Source organism: Melanostigma gelatinosum (genome assembly GCF_949748355.1).
Source record: "Melanostigma gelatinosum genome assembly, chromosome: 11".
In the NCBI taxonomy this organism is placed as follows: Eukaryota; Metazoa; Chordata; class Actinopteri; order Perciformes; family Zoarcidae; genus Melanostigma; species Melanostigma gelatinosum.
Genome location: NC_136644.1, coordinates 14,866,878 through 14,883,514, shown reverse-complemented (window position 1 = coordinate 14,883,514; position 16,637 = coordinate 14,866,878). Strand labels below are relative to the sequence as shown.

The 16,637-nt window shown below is 42.0% G+C and overlaps 1 protein-coding gene across 3 annotated transcripts in view; it reads right to left on the bottom strand.

The window, feature by feature from the left end:
- Positions 1 to 16,254, bottom strand: part of rptor (regulatory associated protein of MTOR, complex 1) — a 152,387-nt gene extending 136,133 nt beyond the window's left edge. For all 3 annotated transcript variants that reach the window (XM_079277759.1, XM_079277761.1, XM_079277760.1), the window contains exons 1-4: positions 15,884 to 16,254; positions 13,840 to 14,014; positions 2,627 to 2,729; positions 699 to 781 (exon numbers count right to left, since the gene is read on the bottom strand). In XM_079277759.1, the coding sequence (XP_079133885.1) occupies positions 699 to 781; positions 2,627 to 2,729; positions 13,840 to 14,007 (354 nt within the window). In that variant the 5' untranslated portion in view covers positions 14,008 to 14,014; positions 15,884 to 16,254. The remainder of the gene's footprint in view (positions 1 to 698; positions 782 to 2,626; positions 2,730 to 13,839; positions 14,015 to 15,883) is intronic.
- Between the last annotated feature and the right edge of the window lie 383 nt (positions 16,255 to 16,637).

Here is a 16,637-nt window from a genome sequence, read left to right as displayed (position 1 = left end):
ATGATGCATCTGTGCTTTGTTGGAAAAATGCATAAAGGAATCCATTAAAGCTGACACAATTGAATATCTATAATAAACCCATTCACCCTATTACATATTCAAATGATTACTAAACGTAAACACAGGGAATAACGTAGGAGGCACAGAGTTACCATGACAGCTGCAGTCACTGTCTTTCTCACATACATCACAATGTTTTGTCTGCCAAGTTCTCACAGCATTACGTAGGAATGATCTGCACGGGATTGTGTTTGTAGCACTTGAACCCAGAGACTAGAAACAGATGCCTTTGAAGTGATACCCAAAGAAAACACGTTTAGAATCAACAGAAGCCACTGTGTGTTAAAAGACCTTCTGATAAAGTACTGGGAAGGGTGACTACCATTAGTAAGGTTCACAGAGTTGGCAAAAATCTGATACTCTGGATAGTCTGCCAACATCTATAAAACGATCTCTGAAACATTGTTGAAAAAACATGAGAATGGCTCAAGGGAAGCCAAAAACCCATAAGTAATAATATGATATGACCACAGTCAAGTCTTGGAAAATTTAAAATTTCTAAGTGTTTTATTGGAAGCCTTATTTGATTAAACTCTGTATGCATCTTACAGTGGTGTGAATGAGTTAGTGGATGTGGTCTATGTATCATTATAAGCACGTTCAAGAGGAGGGAGGCTGGTTCATGTGAACCGACTCACCCTGGGTTGCCAGTTTTCGTATTGCTTCTGCAGATTGGCCCCGATGGTCTCCAGGGCTTTCTGTGGACTCATCGACAGAGGATCTGGCAAGAAAACACAGAGTGTAAACACACTGCGATCGCACACGACAGTCACAGCAGAGCAAAAACACTCTCGTTCAATCTGGAGCTGACAAATCTAACATAATTATATTATTCACCACACACATTCCCATTGCTGTCAATTGGTTCCAGCAAAATGAAGTCATCCAAATAATCAACTTATCAATATTTGAGTAAGAAAACACTTCCATGCCATGATTATAGAGGTAAATTATTGTTTATAATCTCAGCATCAAAGGATTACGTCTTGGTTAAATCGAAAGCAGAGTTTGGAGAGAAAAAGCAGTAGCCTCTGAGGTTGACATAATGATGAGAGTAAACCAATATGGCATGAAGAATAGCAGAATATAAATTCAGGACAGCTCAAATTGAATGTCTCAAACACCGTCTCAAAAACCAAGTGGCAGGTCTGCACAATGTTAGCGTTCTCAGCAGCCACCGAGAAAGTTTCAGAAACTTTGAACTGAGTTCCCTCTTTTATGTGCTCTCCACACTCCAAAAAGTCAAGCAGCCTCCGGGGAGCTCAACAATGGTTTTGAGGTTTTCCCATTCAACGGAGATGTTACTTTTGTTTTTGTTCTGTGTCATGTTGTGTGCTTCTGGTGGGTGGGGGCAGACTGCTTCATCCTTAGTTGACAGAGGCCTTATGAATTGAGTCCCCATGAGAAGTTTCCTAAATGTTACAAAGTAACAGCTAACTTTTACTATCAACTTTCATTTCACACTAGTATTGCATGCTTTACCACCACCCAACAACCCTATGATTTCCTGCTTATTGTCACACTTCTTCTTTACAGGCTTTTGGTATATATATAGATATATAGTCACTACATGTCCTAACTAGGCATACCTTATGTTGTCGTCTTCAGGATGAGGTGGACTACTGAAACAGGTGAGGTTCTCACATTTCCACGACAACAACGATATGCAATTACCGTATGTAACACCTGTTGTGAATATTGCGCTATATTCTTTGTCTCTTTTTCTCCTACTTTCTCTTTGCTTCACTGCATTGTTGTAGCGCTTTTTAAAAAGATAAAAACATGCTAGTATGCGTCTGATTTTGTGTTATTGTGTTTATATTAATGTCATTTACGGTGCCGTTAGACTGCCTTTTATTTCAATACTTGCTTTGATTACTAGAAAACTCTGCATTTGTAGTTTTAGTTTTGTATTATTAGCTGGTAAGTACTAGTATTAGGAAGTTAAAGTAAATTGATAATATCTCCTTCAAACAATTGTAATTATTCAAATCTCTCTCCAAAAACAAAATTTTACAAGATTACATTTGAACACAGTCTTGATAGTATTATAACCTACCTTTGCGTAATTCGCGTAAAATTATTATGCAGTAGCACACGTGGGCACACGGACGATCAGCTGAAAACCGCTCTTATCGGCAACCGGTCGGTCGGTGCATCTCTAATACCGGTACGTTCGAAAGAAGGAGTGCTACTTTTGACCCCAGTCGTAGACAGTGAGTTTGTGCATTTGCATCAATCACACAATTTAACACTCGTGCCTGAGAAAAGGCAGCAGGCAGTACAGTTTAGAATGTACACATCATATTTAAAGAAACAGTTAGTAGGCTGAAATAGAGTATAATATTCATAACTATGTTTTCATTAGTGTATAACCATCTGAAGCTAGTTTTCTTTTTGTTACTTAGATGAGCCGTTTATACCTACCGGTACATACGAAGCGGAGTCCGCCATGTTGCACTGCTGTGTTTCTACAGTAGCGCTGAACAAATAAACCAAACACTGGACTTTCGCATTTCTAGGTTACCTAGGTTGCATTCATGTTGGCATGTCTGTGTGGACTCACCTATCCAGCACTCCAGTCTGGCGCAGGGGGAGGTCTTGACCACATCAGGAGGGTCCACTCCCACGTTGAGACACAACACCAGCGCTACACTCACAGTCTTCATCTGGGAGAGGAGACACAGAGCACACATTATCCTCACATCACTCATGTGGATCATTCATGGATCACACCAGTGGATCAGACCAGTGGATTCATTCTTAATGCTTTTCAAAACCACATTACATCTTTATTCAAAAATAAACTACACTCTGCTGTTGCTGGCAACCGAAGCACGCTCCAGTGGAGCAGAGAAGGTTAAGTGTCTCGCCCAAGAGACACTTAACAGTAGTCACTGAAAAGATAGCTATTCTCTTCCCTTCCACATTTTCCCAACCATTGATCCAAGTGTTATGTGGCATGTCCTGACACAGCCACCCACACACACACACATAATCAGGAAACACAGGTGTCCTGCTAGCAATTACTTCATCTTCACAGGCAGCACCTTGTTTTTTGTGTGCAAGAGTCGTGCCGCTCACTTCAAGCGTTGAGAAAAGCTGTAGATCATCGGGAGGTTCAGGCGGGCCGGGTCATGAAAATGAACATTTCTGATCAACAGTAGATGTGTTGCAGGTGGGTGAAAAAATATATAGTGAGGAAAAGCAGAAAAATAATAGCTTGTAAGATTTCTTAAAAACAATCATTGCAGGACCTGGAATGAACCTCGTGTGAGTATTGTGTCACTAGAAGCCTAGTAGGTGCAAAGAGGGGGGAGCAGAGAGCAGCAGTCTCTTGCTTATAACTGGGATCAAGTCCCAGGTGAGCGGAGAGCACACAGCACGTTGGCCACTGTGGGTCCAGCACGGACAGCTGAGGCTGCACCGCAGAACAAAGCTCTCCATCCACTCCTGCCACCACCTTCAAATCAGATCATCATCAAATCACAGCAAAATCCGTTTGTTTTGGGTTCCTACAGCTGTAGTAAAGCAGCCGACATGTGGCTTGCTAGATGCAGTGACTACATCTCTGGATGATATGTGTACAGCCACTAGGGCTGATCGGAGTGGCTCAGTCCGATCCACTTTGTACGTTACAAAGCTGTATATGAACACTTTTTTCTGTGAAGATATACTCGCTGAATTTAATGATGGCTAATAATAAATGACGGAAATTTTGCAACATTGTCCGTCAAAATGACGGGCAATAACAAATGGCCGTGATGTCAACACAAAGGCTATCAATCCAAAAGTTTATTCTAATTTTAATTTCAGTTAAGTCTGGACTACAATAGTGGACAGACACTGCTAACATGGCTGAAAAGTCAAAATGGTGCATTCCCTGTCCATAGCTCAAAGTTGTAAAATCTCAATACTGGGGTTCAGAAATGACAACAACTGTGCACACACTGTACACGTACAACACTGTCATGTAGGTTAATGCAAGAGGGCCAAGTGACCTTTCACAGGTGTTAGATACCGTCTCTGTGTGCAATGTAGACATATAGAGCACACATGTGTACACAGTGGGTTACGTGACATCCCATGGCTGAGCAAGGCGAGGAGGGTTCTTGTAATTAAGGTGCCCTCTGCTTTCCCACCAAACCGAGTAAAAGGTCAGCGTGCCAGTGGGACTTGGAGGGACAAGACATGCATCCTCAAAACACACGCACACACACGCGCACACACACACGTCACTTCGTTTTCACCTGACCTCCTCCCTCACCCTTTTCCGGTCTGCATTGTGTACCTCATGAACCCATTCCAATGACGTTTTCTGCTCGGGTACACAACTATATGCACACAACCCTTACCCTTGTTACTGTGAAAAATGAAACTATGGTGACCGGTCCACCAGATAACTTGCACTGCTTACAGTAGCGTGATGTTCCCCAACAACATCAACAGTCTACAGCCATGCTAGCAGCTCTGTGAGGCCCTTCTTAGGCAGAGCAGTGCTTTGAGCTGAGTGCTAACTTTTACAGTTGGTGGACAAAATAACACAGCCAGCCAATGGAAAATATGATTTTCAAGGAATTGTTCATTTGCACGAGTAGTATGTGCTTTAACAAAGGCCTGAGAATCCCTGCTTATGCATCTGATGTTTAGTCAAAATAGTCCAAGAAGCCAGTGAACTTACTTCCCAAAGATGGCATTTATTGTTGAAATGGAATAAAGAAACCAATGAAGGCCAACACAAGACTGACATAAGGTCTGTGGTTAACACAAGCTTGAGTGATTTTAAGGTTTGTTCTACCACATAAAACACGTCAGCAAAATACCACACTTGTAATTTGTAAAGCTTCTAAGTGTCTTAAAAAGGCGGTTGCTAACAAGTGGCTGATTGAGACAACTAAACGTCAGCGCGAGCCAGCGAATGCCTCAGATACACACACACGTCTGTTGCCAACTTGTTGATCTGTAATGGTATCTTCAAATCCAATGACAGCTCTAGAGTTGTTTCATGAACACCAAAAAGAGGCTAAAAGCCAACAATGGCCTCCCCAGTCACCACATCTATAGATGTTCACTTCCTTCATCCTTTAAAGAACTGGAGGCTTTCCTTCAAGAATGATCCAATGTCCCCCGACACACAGTGCAGGACCTCTGTGACTGAAAATTCAATGAAGACTCGAGCTGTTTGCATGGCAAAGGATGGCCCTACTGCCATTTTATATAAAATAAAGAAAAGGTGTGATGTAGTTAGATCCAGTGTATCCGTCATTGGAATAAATACGCAATGCGCATGTTAGTGTGCCTGTTCTCCATTAGTCTTGCAGGGGCTGCAAAATATCTACACTAATATCTTGGGAAAAAACCAAGACACAGACTCAAGTGGGAAGAAGGTATCAGGACAGGTTTGCCCTTTAAAATTAAACCAGAGATGAGACGTTACTGTTATGGCAGCTAAAATGTCAAAGAAAACGGTTGACTCTCGAGAGGACATGGAAAGTTATTACACTAAAGACCTGAGAAAAGACGTCACGGTTATGGCAGCTAAAATGTCAAAGAAAGCTGTTTGTGTGTGTATTTTAAAAACTGTACTTTCTACTCAATATACACAAAAGCTACAGAAATCAGGGCTTCACCAAGTAGAAGTCAAACTTGTGACTTGAGAGACTAGACTCATGGCACCACAGTGGCATCATGTCGGTGTTGAGCAGGATTACAATTAAGTGACTCAAGATGGCAGGACAATTAAAATCCTAATGTAATCAGCCCTGATGAAATGACTTGTTTCCGACCAGCATCCAACACAAGCAATTTAGAACCCATTTGATATTCATTTGCATGAGAATAATACAGATGGGCGAGGGAAAGTGTGTTTTTTCTATTCCAGCTTATCATCGTGGTGCAACGTGGCATTCGAGTGTGACGGCACACAGATGTGGTCCTCATTATCCTCGTTGATTTATCCACTCGTTTATTCCACATATTACCTTCATGCACAATGGAAGTGAAAACAAAAACAAGTAGTTAATTTATCAACCAGGTTCGGAAAAAGCTGGTTGGTAAATAACAACATGCATGGCTTACAGCAATGAATTGGTTTCCACCCCGGGGGAAACCGGCCCTCGTGACGGTTCAGCCTGGCTCGACAACTCTAAGACAAACCATGCAACTTTATTCATGGAGCTTAAAAAGTCCAATGTAATTACCTTAATTGAGTCCGAGTGTTATTCTTCCTGTCACAGTTGATATTGATGCACATGAGTGATGTTTTAAGTCATAACGTCACCTGCTCAGGATCGTCAGGTTTTGCGAGTGGAGATTTGTTGATGGAGGTGTAATTTGGAGTCACCTACTACAAATGAGGGCTAAAAAGCATACGATTGACAGCTAATGTAGAGTGTTTAACAAGTCTTGACTCCCTAGTTCGAGCACATCAAAGACTTGATTCCTCCCACTGAGTAAATTGGCAAAACTACCATGGATTGTAAATTGTATCACAAAACAAAGATCTTACTGCTGGAGTCGAAAAGACTAATAAAGACGAATGCACTTTAAGATTAGTTGTCAAAGATACAAACATGAGTACAGGATGGCTTGTGTCCTTGAATGCATCTGCTTTGTTTGAATGAGCTGTGCGTATATAAAAAAAGAGTGAATTGTTTCCTCCCATTTTTGGCATTGACAATCCACAGTTGTGTTTCTCATAAATAAAAAAATAACATGTGCATGTATGTATAGGTCAGGCGATAGTGTAGGGGGTGTTTTCATCAAGTTTGTTTGGTTTTAATTACAAACCTTGCTTTATGTATATTTTACTTTTGGCATGCTGAGAGTTCTTTTTTGTTTCATTTAGTTTGGTCCTGTACAGTAGGTTAAAAAAGAAAAACTCCAGCATATAACGTATCTTTTATTAATAAGATGCTGTTTGGAGTGATTTTTATTTTAATAAATGCTAAAAAATAAGTGCACAGTATGTTTTCTATGATATAATCTACCGATAACATTAGAGGTTATGACAATATTTGTTGGAACACCAGCAGCAACCCAGGTTTCTCATGTGGCCCCCCAGGAAGAATAATTGCCCTTTCTCGCTCAAATTAGACTTGAATTCAGGTTGTTGTTACTGAAGGCTCAAGTAGTGAGCAGCACACGTCTCAGTGCTCATCTTCTACCACATGTTCTTTATTCATCTGCCAACCTTAGGAACCCTCTGAACTGCTGGACTAACTGTAAGTCATATCTTGCTACCTCACATCAACCGATAAGCGCACAGCTTCACAAATCCCAAGCCACTGAATTAAAAATTGTGGAAACAACAACTTTGTTTTTATTGTAAAATTGATGAAATTAGAGCTACAGTTGGTAATCCCCTTGTATCCAGACAGCTTTAAATAAATCAAATGCTCTTACAAGCAAAATGCTGTTGCAGGACTATAGTAAGTCTGTCCAATCATTCCTTTCAACCTTAAAATAATGATTGGACGGGCTACCTGCCTGTCTGCACGTATTCTGCTTGTGCTCTCACTGCCTGTCACACGAGTCGTCCACAAGCGGGTAGCTTGACAGGGTCCTAACAATAGCCATGTTTGTTGTTTACATTCATTTTAATACAGTTATATTGATGATGATAATTTTTGGGAAAGTGGCTTTGCAGGGTGGCCTGAAAGGATGGGGTATCAGTGTTGCTTACTTGGCGATTTTCTTGCTAGATTTAGTGACTTTTGGAGCTAGTGCTGCTAGCTACTTTCATTGGGGAAGGGTTTGGCTGGGTTTTTCAGTTAGATCATTTTGAAAAACCAAGGGTACTCCTGCTAGTTTCTCAAGTCTACCAACCCCAACTTTAAGTGAACCGTACGTCTGCTTGGGAGAGCTTTGATTTCAGACCTACTGTACATTCTCTACCCTTTTATACAGCGTTAGAAAGGAATTTAAAGATAGAAATAGAGCCGAAATTGATTAGTGGATTGACTAAATGAAATACTTAACAAATAAGAGAGAGGAAAGTTAAAGACAGCGATAAGAAGAGTGGAAGCTAAGCAGGGTAGAAGGAGAGCAAAGTGAGGGTTCCCCCTGTGATCAAATAAATAGTGACCATTTTATCAAATGTCTGTTGATTTAACCAAATCAGATTTTAAAGGCAAGTATTCTCGACCTGATGGATTTACAGTAATTAATGAATCCATGTGAGTAGAAAGAAGGTATGAGAGCCATGAGACATGCATGTGCTGCATGCGAGTGGTGTGGATGCAGGTCTTCCTGTTTGGGCATATAATTGGTGGCCCTCCTCTCATTAATAACTGCATGGGACTTTAGGGGACTTTCCATACTTTTCCCTCTACGCCCTTTGAAGACTCCCTTAATGCCCCCAGCACCGCTTGTTGCGTCGATCAATGGCCCCTGATTATTCCATTTGTTAGGCCCACAATAAATGAAGGTCATAAAAATAGTGGAGAGCATCAATCTCCTCCAAGCGTGCCATAGGTAGCCGGCAGCAACACGTCAGATATTGGACGCTTCAGCTGAAAGCCAAGAAAAACTGCTCATGAAAGTTCCCATGAGAAGCCCTGTACAGCAGACACACTGTATACTTCTCAGGCACCACCCTACTCCTTCCTCACATCGTTACACACACTAAAATACAGAAAGACAATCATCTCCAAAATCTTTGCAAATTAGCAAGATGTTTCAAAACTTACAATGTTACAATTAACATAGTTATTTCTATATCGTCCCATAAATAAAACAATTTGTAGAGAGGCAAGTAAAAGTTGACTTCGCAATTCGATTTCTTGCTAGAAAGTGAAATATATAAACATATGAACGTTGAACCCTGCCTTTCCCCTGAGCTCGAGAAGACTTTTCTCATTGAATGTAAAACCAATGGAAAAATGACGTGTAACAGAAGTTACGGAAGGAGAAACTGTGGCTCAGTAGTAGAGCGGGTCGTCCTTTAATCAGAGGATCTGTGATTCGATTCCCAGCTCCGCTAGTTAATGACGATGAGTCCTTGGGCAAGACACTTTATCCCAAAAATTGGTAGCCCCCGTCACCAGTGTATGTGTACCAGGGTGTGAATGACATGTAGTGTTAAAGTGCTTTGAGTGGTCGGAAGAAAAGTGCTATTCAAGTACATATTTACAAATCTAAATTGATGAATAGAGTTTTTTTCGATCAAATTGTTGAAACAGTGGAAAAAAAAACATTTGTGGGTTATATTTAGTTTCTGTCGAGTATGAATGAAGTGTGTTTTACGCCGCTCCGCTGCTTGAACACATCTCCCAGCTGAAACTACGGGAGTGCAGAGTCGTGTGCGACGAACTGACCGTGCCACACACATTCTACCGGCGCCTGCGTTACGATCTGGCCACGGCAGTAAACTGTATTTTCGGTCGATTGGTCTATCGGTCGACCTCTGCTAATTATTTCTAGTCCCTTGCAAATACATTCTGTTTTTACGCCTCTGTGGCTAAAAGTCTATATTCTGCCTGATGAACGGTGTACATTGATTGAATTCAACTAATGATGAAAACAATAAAGCGGCACAGACCACCCGTCTCATTTCCACATTATTAAAATGGGCTTGGATATTGATTTCATTTTTCCTAAGTGGAGAAACCAAGCAGGCAACGCATGAGAGCAAGTCACAGGTCATCTGGAAACCAACGCCAGCCACAGTGGCTCACTCCGCCTCCAAGTATGATTGTCCACCTGATGATAAATCATAACTCAACTAACACTCAATGGAGTTAAAATCCCAGTCCTCCTAAAAAAAAGCGAAATGAAAAAAGTACCGTACTTTTCGGACCATAAACCGCTACTTTTTACCCCACGCTTTGAGGCGTCGGCTTATAGTCCGGTGCGATTTATATACGGATTTTTCCGTAGCTTTTCTCCGCCACAACAACAACCGCAACTTCCGGTTCCGGTCTAACAACATTTACTAGCTCCCGACACAGAACAGTTGCTACCAGCAACCCCTCTGCTACCAGCTGTTACTGACAGGGTCGCTACAATATGGATGAAGTACCTTTGACCTACCTCTCACTAGGACTGTTAACAAAAAAGGTTGAACGGCAAGATGCTTTTAACAGTACATGTCCGACTCGCTAGCTTCGAAGCTAATTTTAACATTACCGCCAATGGGCAAATGCTAACCACGATTAGCATTAGCGAATATATAATATATCTTTGTACATATTTTCATGCAGACATGCTTGCATTACAGACTAAGGTCTCTCACGGCTACCAAACGAAAAGCAATGAGGCAATAACTGTTGTTGCTCATAGCTCTGAATAGCTGTTGTGCTAGCAGCAACTGGCCAGTTAGCCGTAAATGCTATTCAGAGCTATGAGCAACGTAGACACGCTGCATAAGAGCAAAAAAAAGGGCGGATTTGCCTCCGGAGCAAAGTGAGCTACGAGCAACAACAGTTATTGCGTGTTTTTGTGTGCGTGTTTTTGAGTGAGAGAAATAAATCATCTTGGTTTGCAATATAACTCTGCTGTCCTGAGTCCTGTTGTTGCTCGTAGCTCTGTTAGCTGCTAGCACAACAGCTACGGTATTCCGAAGCTACGAGCAACAACAGTTATTGCGTGTTTTTGTGTGCGTGTTTTTGAGTGAGAGAAATAAATCATCTTGGTTTGCAATATAACTCTGCTGTCCTGAGTCCTGTTGTTGCTCGTAGCTCTGCTAGCTGCTAGCACAACAGCTACGGTATTCAGAAGCTACGAGCAACAACAGTTATTGCCTCGTTGCTTTTAGATTCTAATGAGAAGACGCGCTGCTTCGTTTTACTTCTTCCGTTTGGTAGCCTTGAGAGACCTTAGTCTGTAAGTATGTCTGCATGAAAAGATGTACGAATATATATTATATTCGCTAATGCTAATCGCGGTTAGCATTTCCCCATTGGCCGTAATGTTAAAATTAGCTTAGAAGCTCGCGACATGTTATGATGTTCAGAGAAGACGACAACTTTAGTACTGTTAAAAGCATCTTGCTGTTCAACGGGGACACCTGCGGCTTATAGACCGGTGCGGCTTATCTATGTGCAGATTATTTTTCCCTTGTCAGAATCAGCAGGTGCGGCCTATATACCGGTGCGCTCTATAGCCCGGAAAGTTCGGTAGACTGCCTTGAGCCATTTTGTCAAAAAAATAAAATCTCAGAGAAGAACATGTTCGTACAATGAAACATTCTGCTGTAACTAAGTGTGTCAACAACAATGTGCTGTTTCTGTGGTAATTACAACACTGCTGTGAGCACCAGGGGAGAGAAAGGCAACAACTAGGCCACGGAAACACTAAAATAACAACATTTTGAATCATAGTTAAAGAAAAGCCTTGTTGTGTGTCTGCTAGTGAGAAAAAAAGGAATACAACATGTATATAGACACAATAGTGTACCAAGTTTTAAAGCTTTGATTATTTTAGAGATATGACATTTACAGACTTAGTTTCTCATTTTTCTGTTCACATGATTATTTTTTTGCATTTGTATATTCTCAGAAAGACAGAGGCACAGATTTACAATTTCTGTTGGGACGTTGAATAGACCTTTATTCTGTTAGTAAACATGATGAGGTATTCTGCGGGTGGAGCCACTGCCACAGAATAATCATAATGAATGTAAACAACGAGCATGGCTATGTTGGCACTCACAGCTGTCACGCTAGCATCTTGTGGAACAAGTGTGCAGGCAGGTATGTAGTCTTATTACAGTCCTCCAACAGCCACAGATACCGGCAAATGTTTTTGAAGAAGTTTACCAAACTCAGCCTTAATCGTTTTATTGTGAATTACAAAAAATACACTTAGTGCCACTGACGTCAACATAAATCAGCACAGGCCTGCTTCTCCTGATCTAACTGCAGCCTTTATTGATCCGTCAACAGGATAATTAGAATCACACCTCTGATCTTAATTTCTTTTACTGCATGTAACATTGCTGTCAGAAATAATACTCCATGCCCTCTTGATAGCTGTCTAATCAACAGTTAGGGAGCTTTTTATTCCTTAAAGGAGCCACTTGTCATCTGAAGTAAGCCCTGACCTTGAGTCTAATGTACGACAATGAAAGCTATTCATACAGTACATCTAAAAACTGTGATCATTATTCAATTTGGCAGGAGCAGCAAAGGTACGCACAATCCTGCTGCAAACACAGTGGGTCACACAAACACCAGTGAGCAGTTGCAACAACAAACACACACACCTGAATAGCTTTCATTGGCCCACCAGGGGAATAAACACACCATTCTGATCAATGAGCCTTGTAGTTGTACAGCCTCTCTCCTCCCGTCTTCACCCAGAGATAACAGTCTGTGTGTGTGTGTGTGTGCGTGTGTGTGTGTGTGTGTGTGTGTGTGTGTGTGTGTGTGTGTGTGTGTGTGTGTGTGTGTGTGTGTGAGTTTTTATAATTGTGCATGTATATGTCCACAAGAGCAAGGACAGTGCAGGACATCATTTACAGCCCACTTGTAAGCCTCAAGCTGCACGCTTCTCTCACCACGATCAGCTGTCCGCATACCAACGTGCTCGATATCCTCACAGTGAAAGATACCGCTCATCACCTTAAATCATCCAAAGCAGTTATGTGATCATCCCCACATGAACAAATGTAGAAAACTGCAGCATAACATTCTGGGCCCTATTTTACGGACCTGGAAATTCACTCCGACCGTCTGTGTGGTGTTTCTGTTGATTTTGTCAACAGGCGCAAACCCACAACAATAACACAATAAAGCTTAAAATGTAAATTAACTATTTTAATCGACGCACCAGAGTGCAGTGTCATTACGCACGACATTCATTGAATCAGACTATAAAGTAACGACTCACACCTCGACGCAAACCAGACCGGTCAGTTAGAACTCGGTATTCTGCGAAATGCGTTACGAAAATGAAAAATGTTACTCCATTGATTGAGCATGACTTTCTGACAAAAAGGCCCATTTCAGCCAGCTCCTATTACCTCTTAAATCACCACCAGGGTCACATTTAATGATGTCGTCTTATTAAACATTTGCCAGAAGCTTCCCACTGGCAGGCACTGTGATGTAATTCCACTCGTGTCTGAACAGGAGCGAGGTGATACATTTTTCGTTGAAATCTCTACAATAAGTGCAGAGTTTGTTCGGGTAACGAATGACAACGTAGCCTTTGCCATCATTATAATGGTAGTGCTCTGTAGCCATGAGGCAATGAAAGAATCAGGTTGGTAGCACGGTAGCGAATGATAGACAGCTTTATGAGAGCTGAAACACACTGTGGCCATTCATGGGACTAAGCTTTGAGGTTCCCCTGTCGAAGCGTAGTATGGGTAGCCTTCAGCAGAATAAAATGAATTGGCACTATAATAAAGACGAGGGTAGGCAATGATTTGTCGCTGCGTCCTGGCTGTTAAAGAATGATGCTGCCTTAAAGTGAAGTGTGAAGAATTGGTGCATTTGATTTGTTTCTTTAATGGATTGAAATTTGGAGAAGTGACACTGTGGATGGCCAATTCACCAATCCTAAGCATCACCCCTTTACCTTACACAATTAAGCACCAACTGGGATGACCTCAGTCATCTATCAACACTGGTGTCTTGGCTGCTCAGCTCCCACATTAACATGACAAACCACCTATCTCGCACATCTGTACGGTGCATATGAAGCTACAGTCAGGTGTCGGAAAACTTAGCATTGAGACTGAAAATAGGGCGAACCACCTAAAAGAGAGCCACAGCCTCCACAACATACATCCTTAACATGCTGAATTACTCCGTAGAAAAACAGAAACATTACCCTGTCCTTCATCCTCCAGCTCTGTGCTAAAGCCTTGGAGCCCTCAATCTTCTCAGAGTGCCGTTTCTTCATGAAGGCCAGGGGAAGTTTCCAGTCATTCATGTCGGCCTCCTCTTCCTCTGCGAGGCCCACGGCCGGAGAAGGAAGTAAGTCCGAGTCCATTTTCATCAGGGCTCTGCAGGGGAGAGCTCTCGTTAGTAACACACGTTTGATGAATTTCTCTCGCCTCATGCTGTGCAGGTAAGCTAACCAACAATATGATCACTTTAGCTGGGGCTGGTACTTTACTCTCACAATAACAATGAAAATGGCTGATACATTTGTCACCCACTACTCAACTGATATAATGGTGTAACATAAATCTGAAAATAAAAGATCACCTGAAAGCATGTGTATACATAAGGAAGGCATTGTGCAGTATTAGCAGAACCAAAGAGTCTGTGTAGCCACGCTACAGGGACTCGACCAACATGAGATACTTAAATGTGGTGGTGGATCACAAATAATCCATGAGTGAAAACACCTTACCATGTACTGACAGTACATGGTAAGGTGGTTACTGCAGTAATCTTATTTACTTATTCTTTGACTACTCCTGATTTAATTTTTTTTATAAAATGGCAAAAATAGAGTAATATAAGTGGCGGTGCTGCTTGGGTTTTGAAGACATTAACAATCAACAACAAGTTTTTCTCTGATCCTTAAAGGAAGATATCAAAAAGAAAGTAGCTTCACAAAACCTTAAACAACACATTACCTAACTTCCACCTAAAAAGCTGTTTGTGCCGTTGCATACAAGTCTTCCAGAGAAAGTGAGCTTTGAAATATTACAATATTGGTGATGCATGTACTTAGTAACTGTAGAAGCAAAAAGATACCAGTGGACCAGGAAGACATCTTTATGCAGTTCAGAAAGAAGTTGGCAAAGGGAGGCCATCCAGAAGAAACGCCATAGAAGAAAACATATTAACCAGACTGAGGATTGGGCACACAAGGCAGAACAAAACAATGCAACTAATAAATAAACACCCAACATGACTTTGTGAGCACTGCCAAATATCAGAAACTGTAGAACATATCATTTGTCATTGTCAGAAATTCTCACTTGAGCGAGACAGGTTGAAGAGGAGGCTGGGAGTGGAGGAAATGCATCTTTTAGATGTATTAACTTTGGGGGCAGGAAACTTGCTACAATACTTGAAAGATACAGGATTGAGCAAATTTATTTAAGTGTCTGAAATGGAGAACTCTTTTTTGTTTTGTTTGTTTTTTGTTTTATTTTATTTTAGTTTGGATTAGGTTTTGTAAGGGGATAAGTTATCGGACATTAGAGTAGGTGGCGGTAATGCACCATTCACTGGATGCCATCCGCCATAAAATCAAAAAGAAGGAAGGAAGGATACCAGTGGACAAGTTGCAATACTGAAAATGGATTATCTGGAAAACCACAATGGCTGCTGAGCTTCCAGTGGTATGACCTTAAACCAAAAATAGTTCCATCAGGTCAGATGATGGTGGTTATGAGTCATGTTTAATGCACTGCTGTGAATCTGCTGCATGAAGGAAAATCACAACAAGTGAAACCAAACCCACTCGCGTCTGGAGCTGTCTCACTCTGCAGTGTAGTATCCAGTTTACTATCACTCCGTCACAGAGAGCAACACCTGGATGATGTCATGGTGGGGATAAACGCTGGCCAAGTGAGAACTGCTCCAGCCACAGATGAGGAGCTAGTTTGGTTAAGTGTTGCGTGCGCCTACAACCATGTAAATACGGATAGGCTGTGATGAACTTGGTTCACAGCTGGAGCTCTTTGCTAGCGAGCAACCGGCGGGACAGTTAACGTTAGCCCAGCTAGCTCAATGCTAGCTACACAAGCGCAGCTCATTTGACAGCTGGCTCTGGCTATTGCAGGCAGCTGTCAAACTGCAGGAGAAGCTAGTGATATTTAAAGCGAAACCACATGAACAGAGCCTGAAGGTAAATGAAGCCGTGCAGAAATGGCGCTAGTTGTGGCATAGAAGTGTGCAGATGCGTGCAAGACCTTGGTGCGGTGGGATTATCAACCCGGGCAGGAGAACCTCTTCGTCTCCGGACGATGACAGACACGGTCGCACAAACAATCCTGGTCAGAAAATTGTAGGGCAGCGTCCACAACCTGTATAGTATGTCAAACCCGTCAAGTCCGAGTTGGACGGGTGCGTGTTTGCAGGGGAATCTGCGGCTCCTCTCCCCACGGCTCTTCGCTATGGGAAGGGGCTGGAGACGAGGCCCATCTTCACGCGGACAGTCTGCCACAGCCACACGAAGCACCGGCCACACTTATCGATGACTGGGATCGTGTGGTCTTCTTCTACAAACCAGCGACCCTGGTAGCTGATTTGGTGCGACGGTTTTCTTGGAAATTACACACAATCCCCAGAATTTCTCCGGAGAGGCACTTTTTCAGCACTTATGCAAGGGCGCAGCCATCTTGGGTTGCACCCAGAATGCACTGTTGGGGCGACGAGGCTGTCATGAAACGTCACCGGCCTTTCCTGTCACACATCGACACCCATACCAACTTCAAAGTATAAACACGAAACATGTCATTAAACTGTTCAACCGTACGGTGAACTCTTTCCAGAATAATAATGTTTTTTTTCTTCTCGTAATCTTATATCATTGACGTTTATTTATCCCAATTCTTTATTATTATTGGTGTTGTTTTTATTTATCTAAATAGATATTCCAGTTTCTCTGTACCAGAGAGTGGAGGAAAAATGATTCAGATCCTTCACTACAGTAAAAGTACTAAT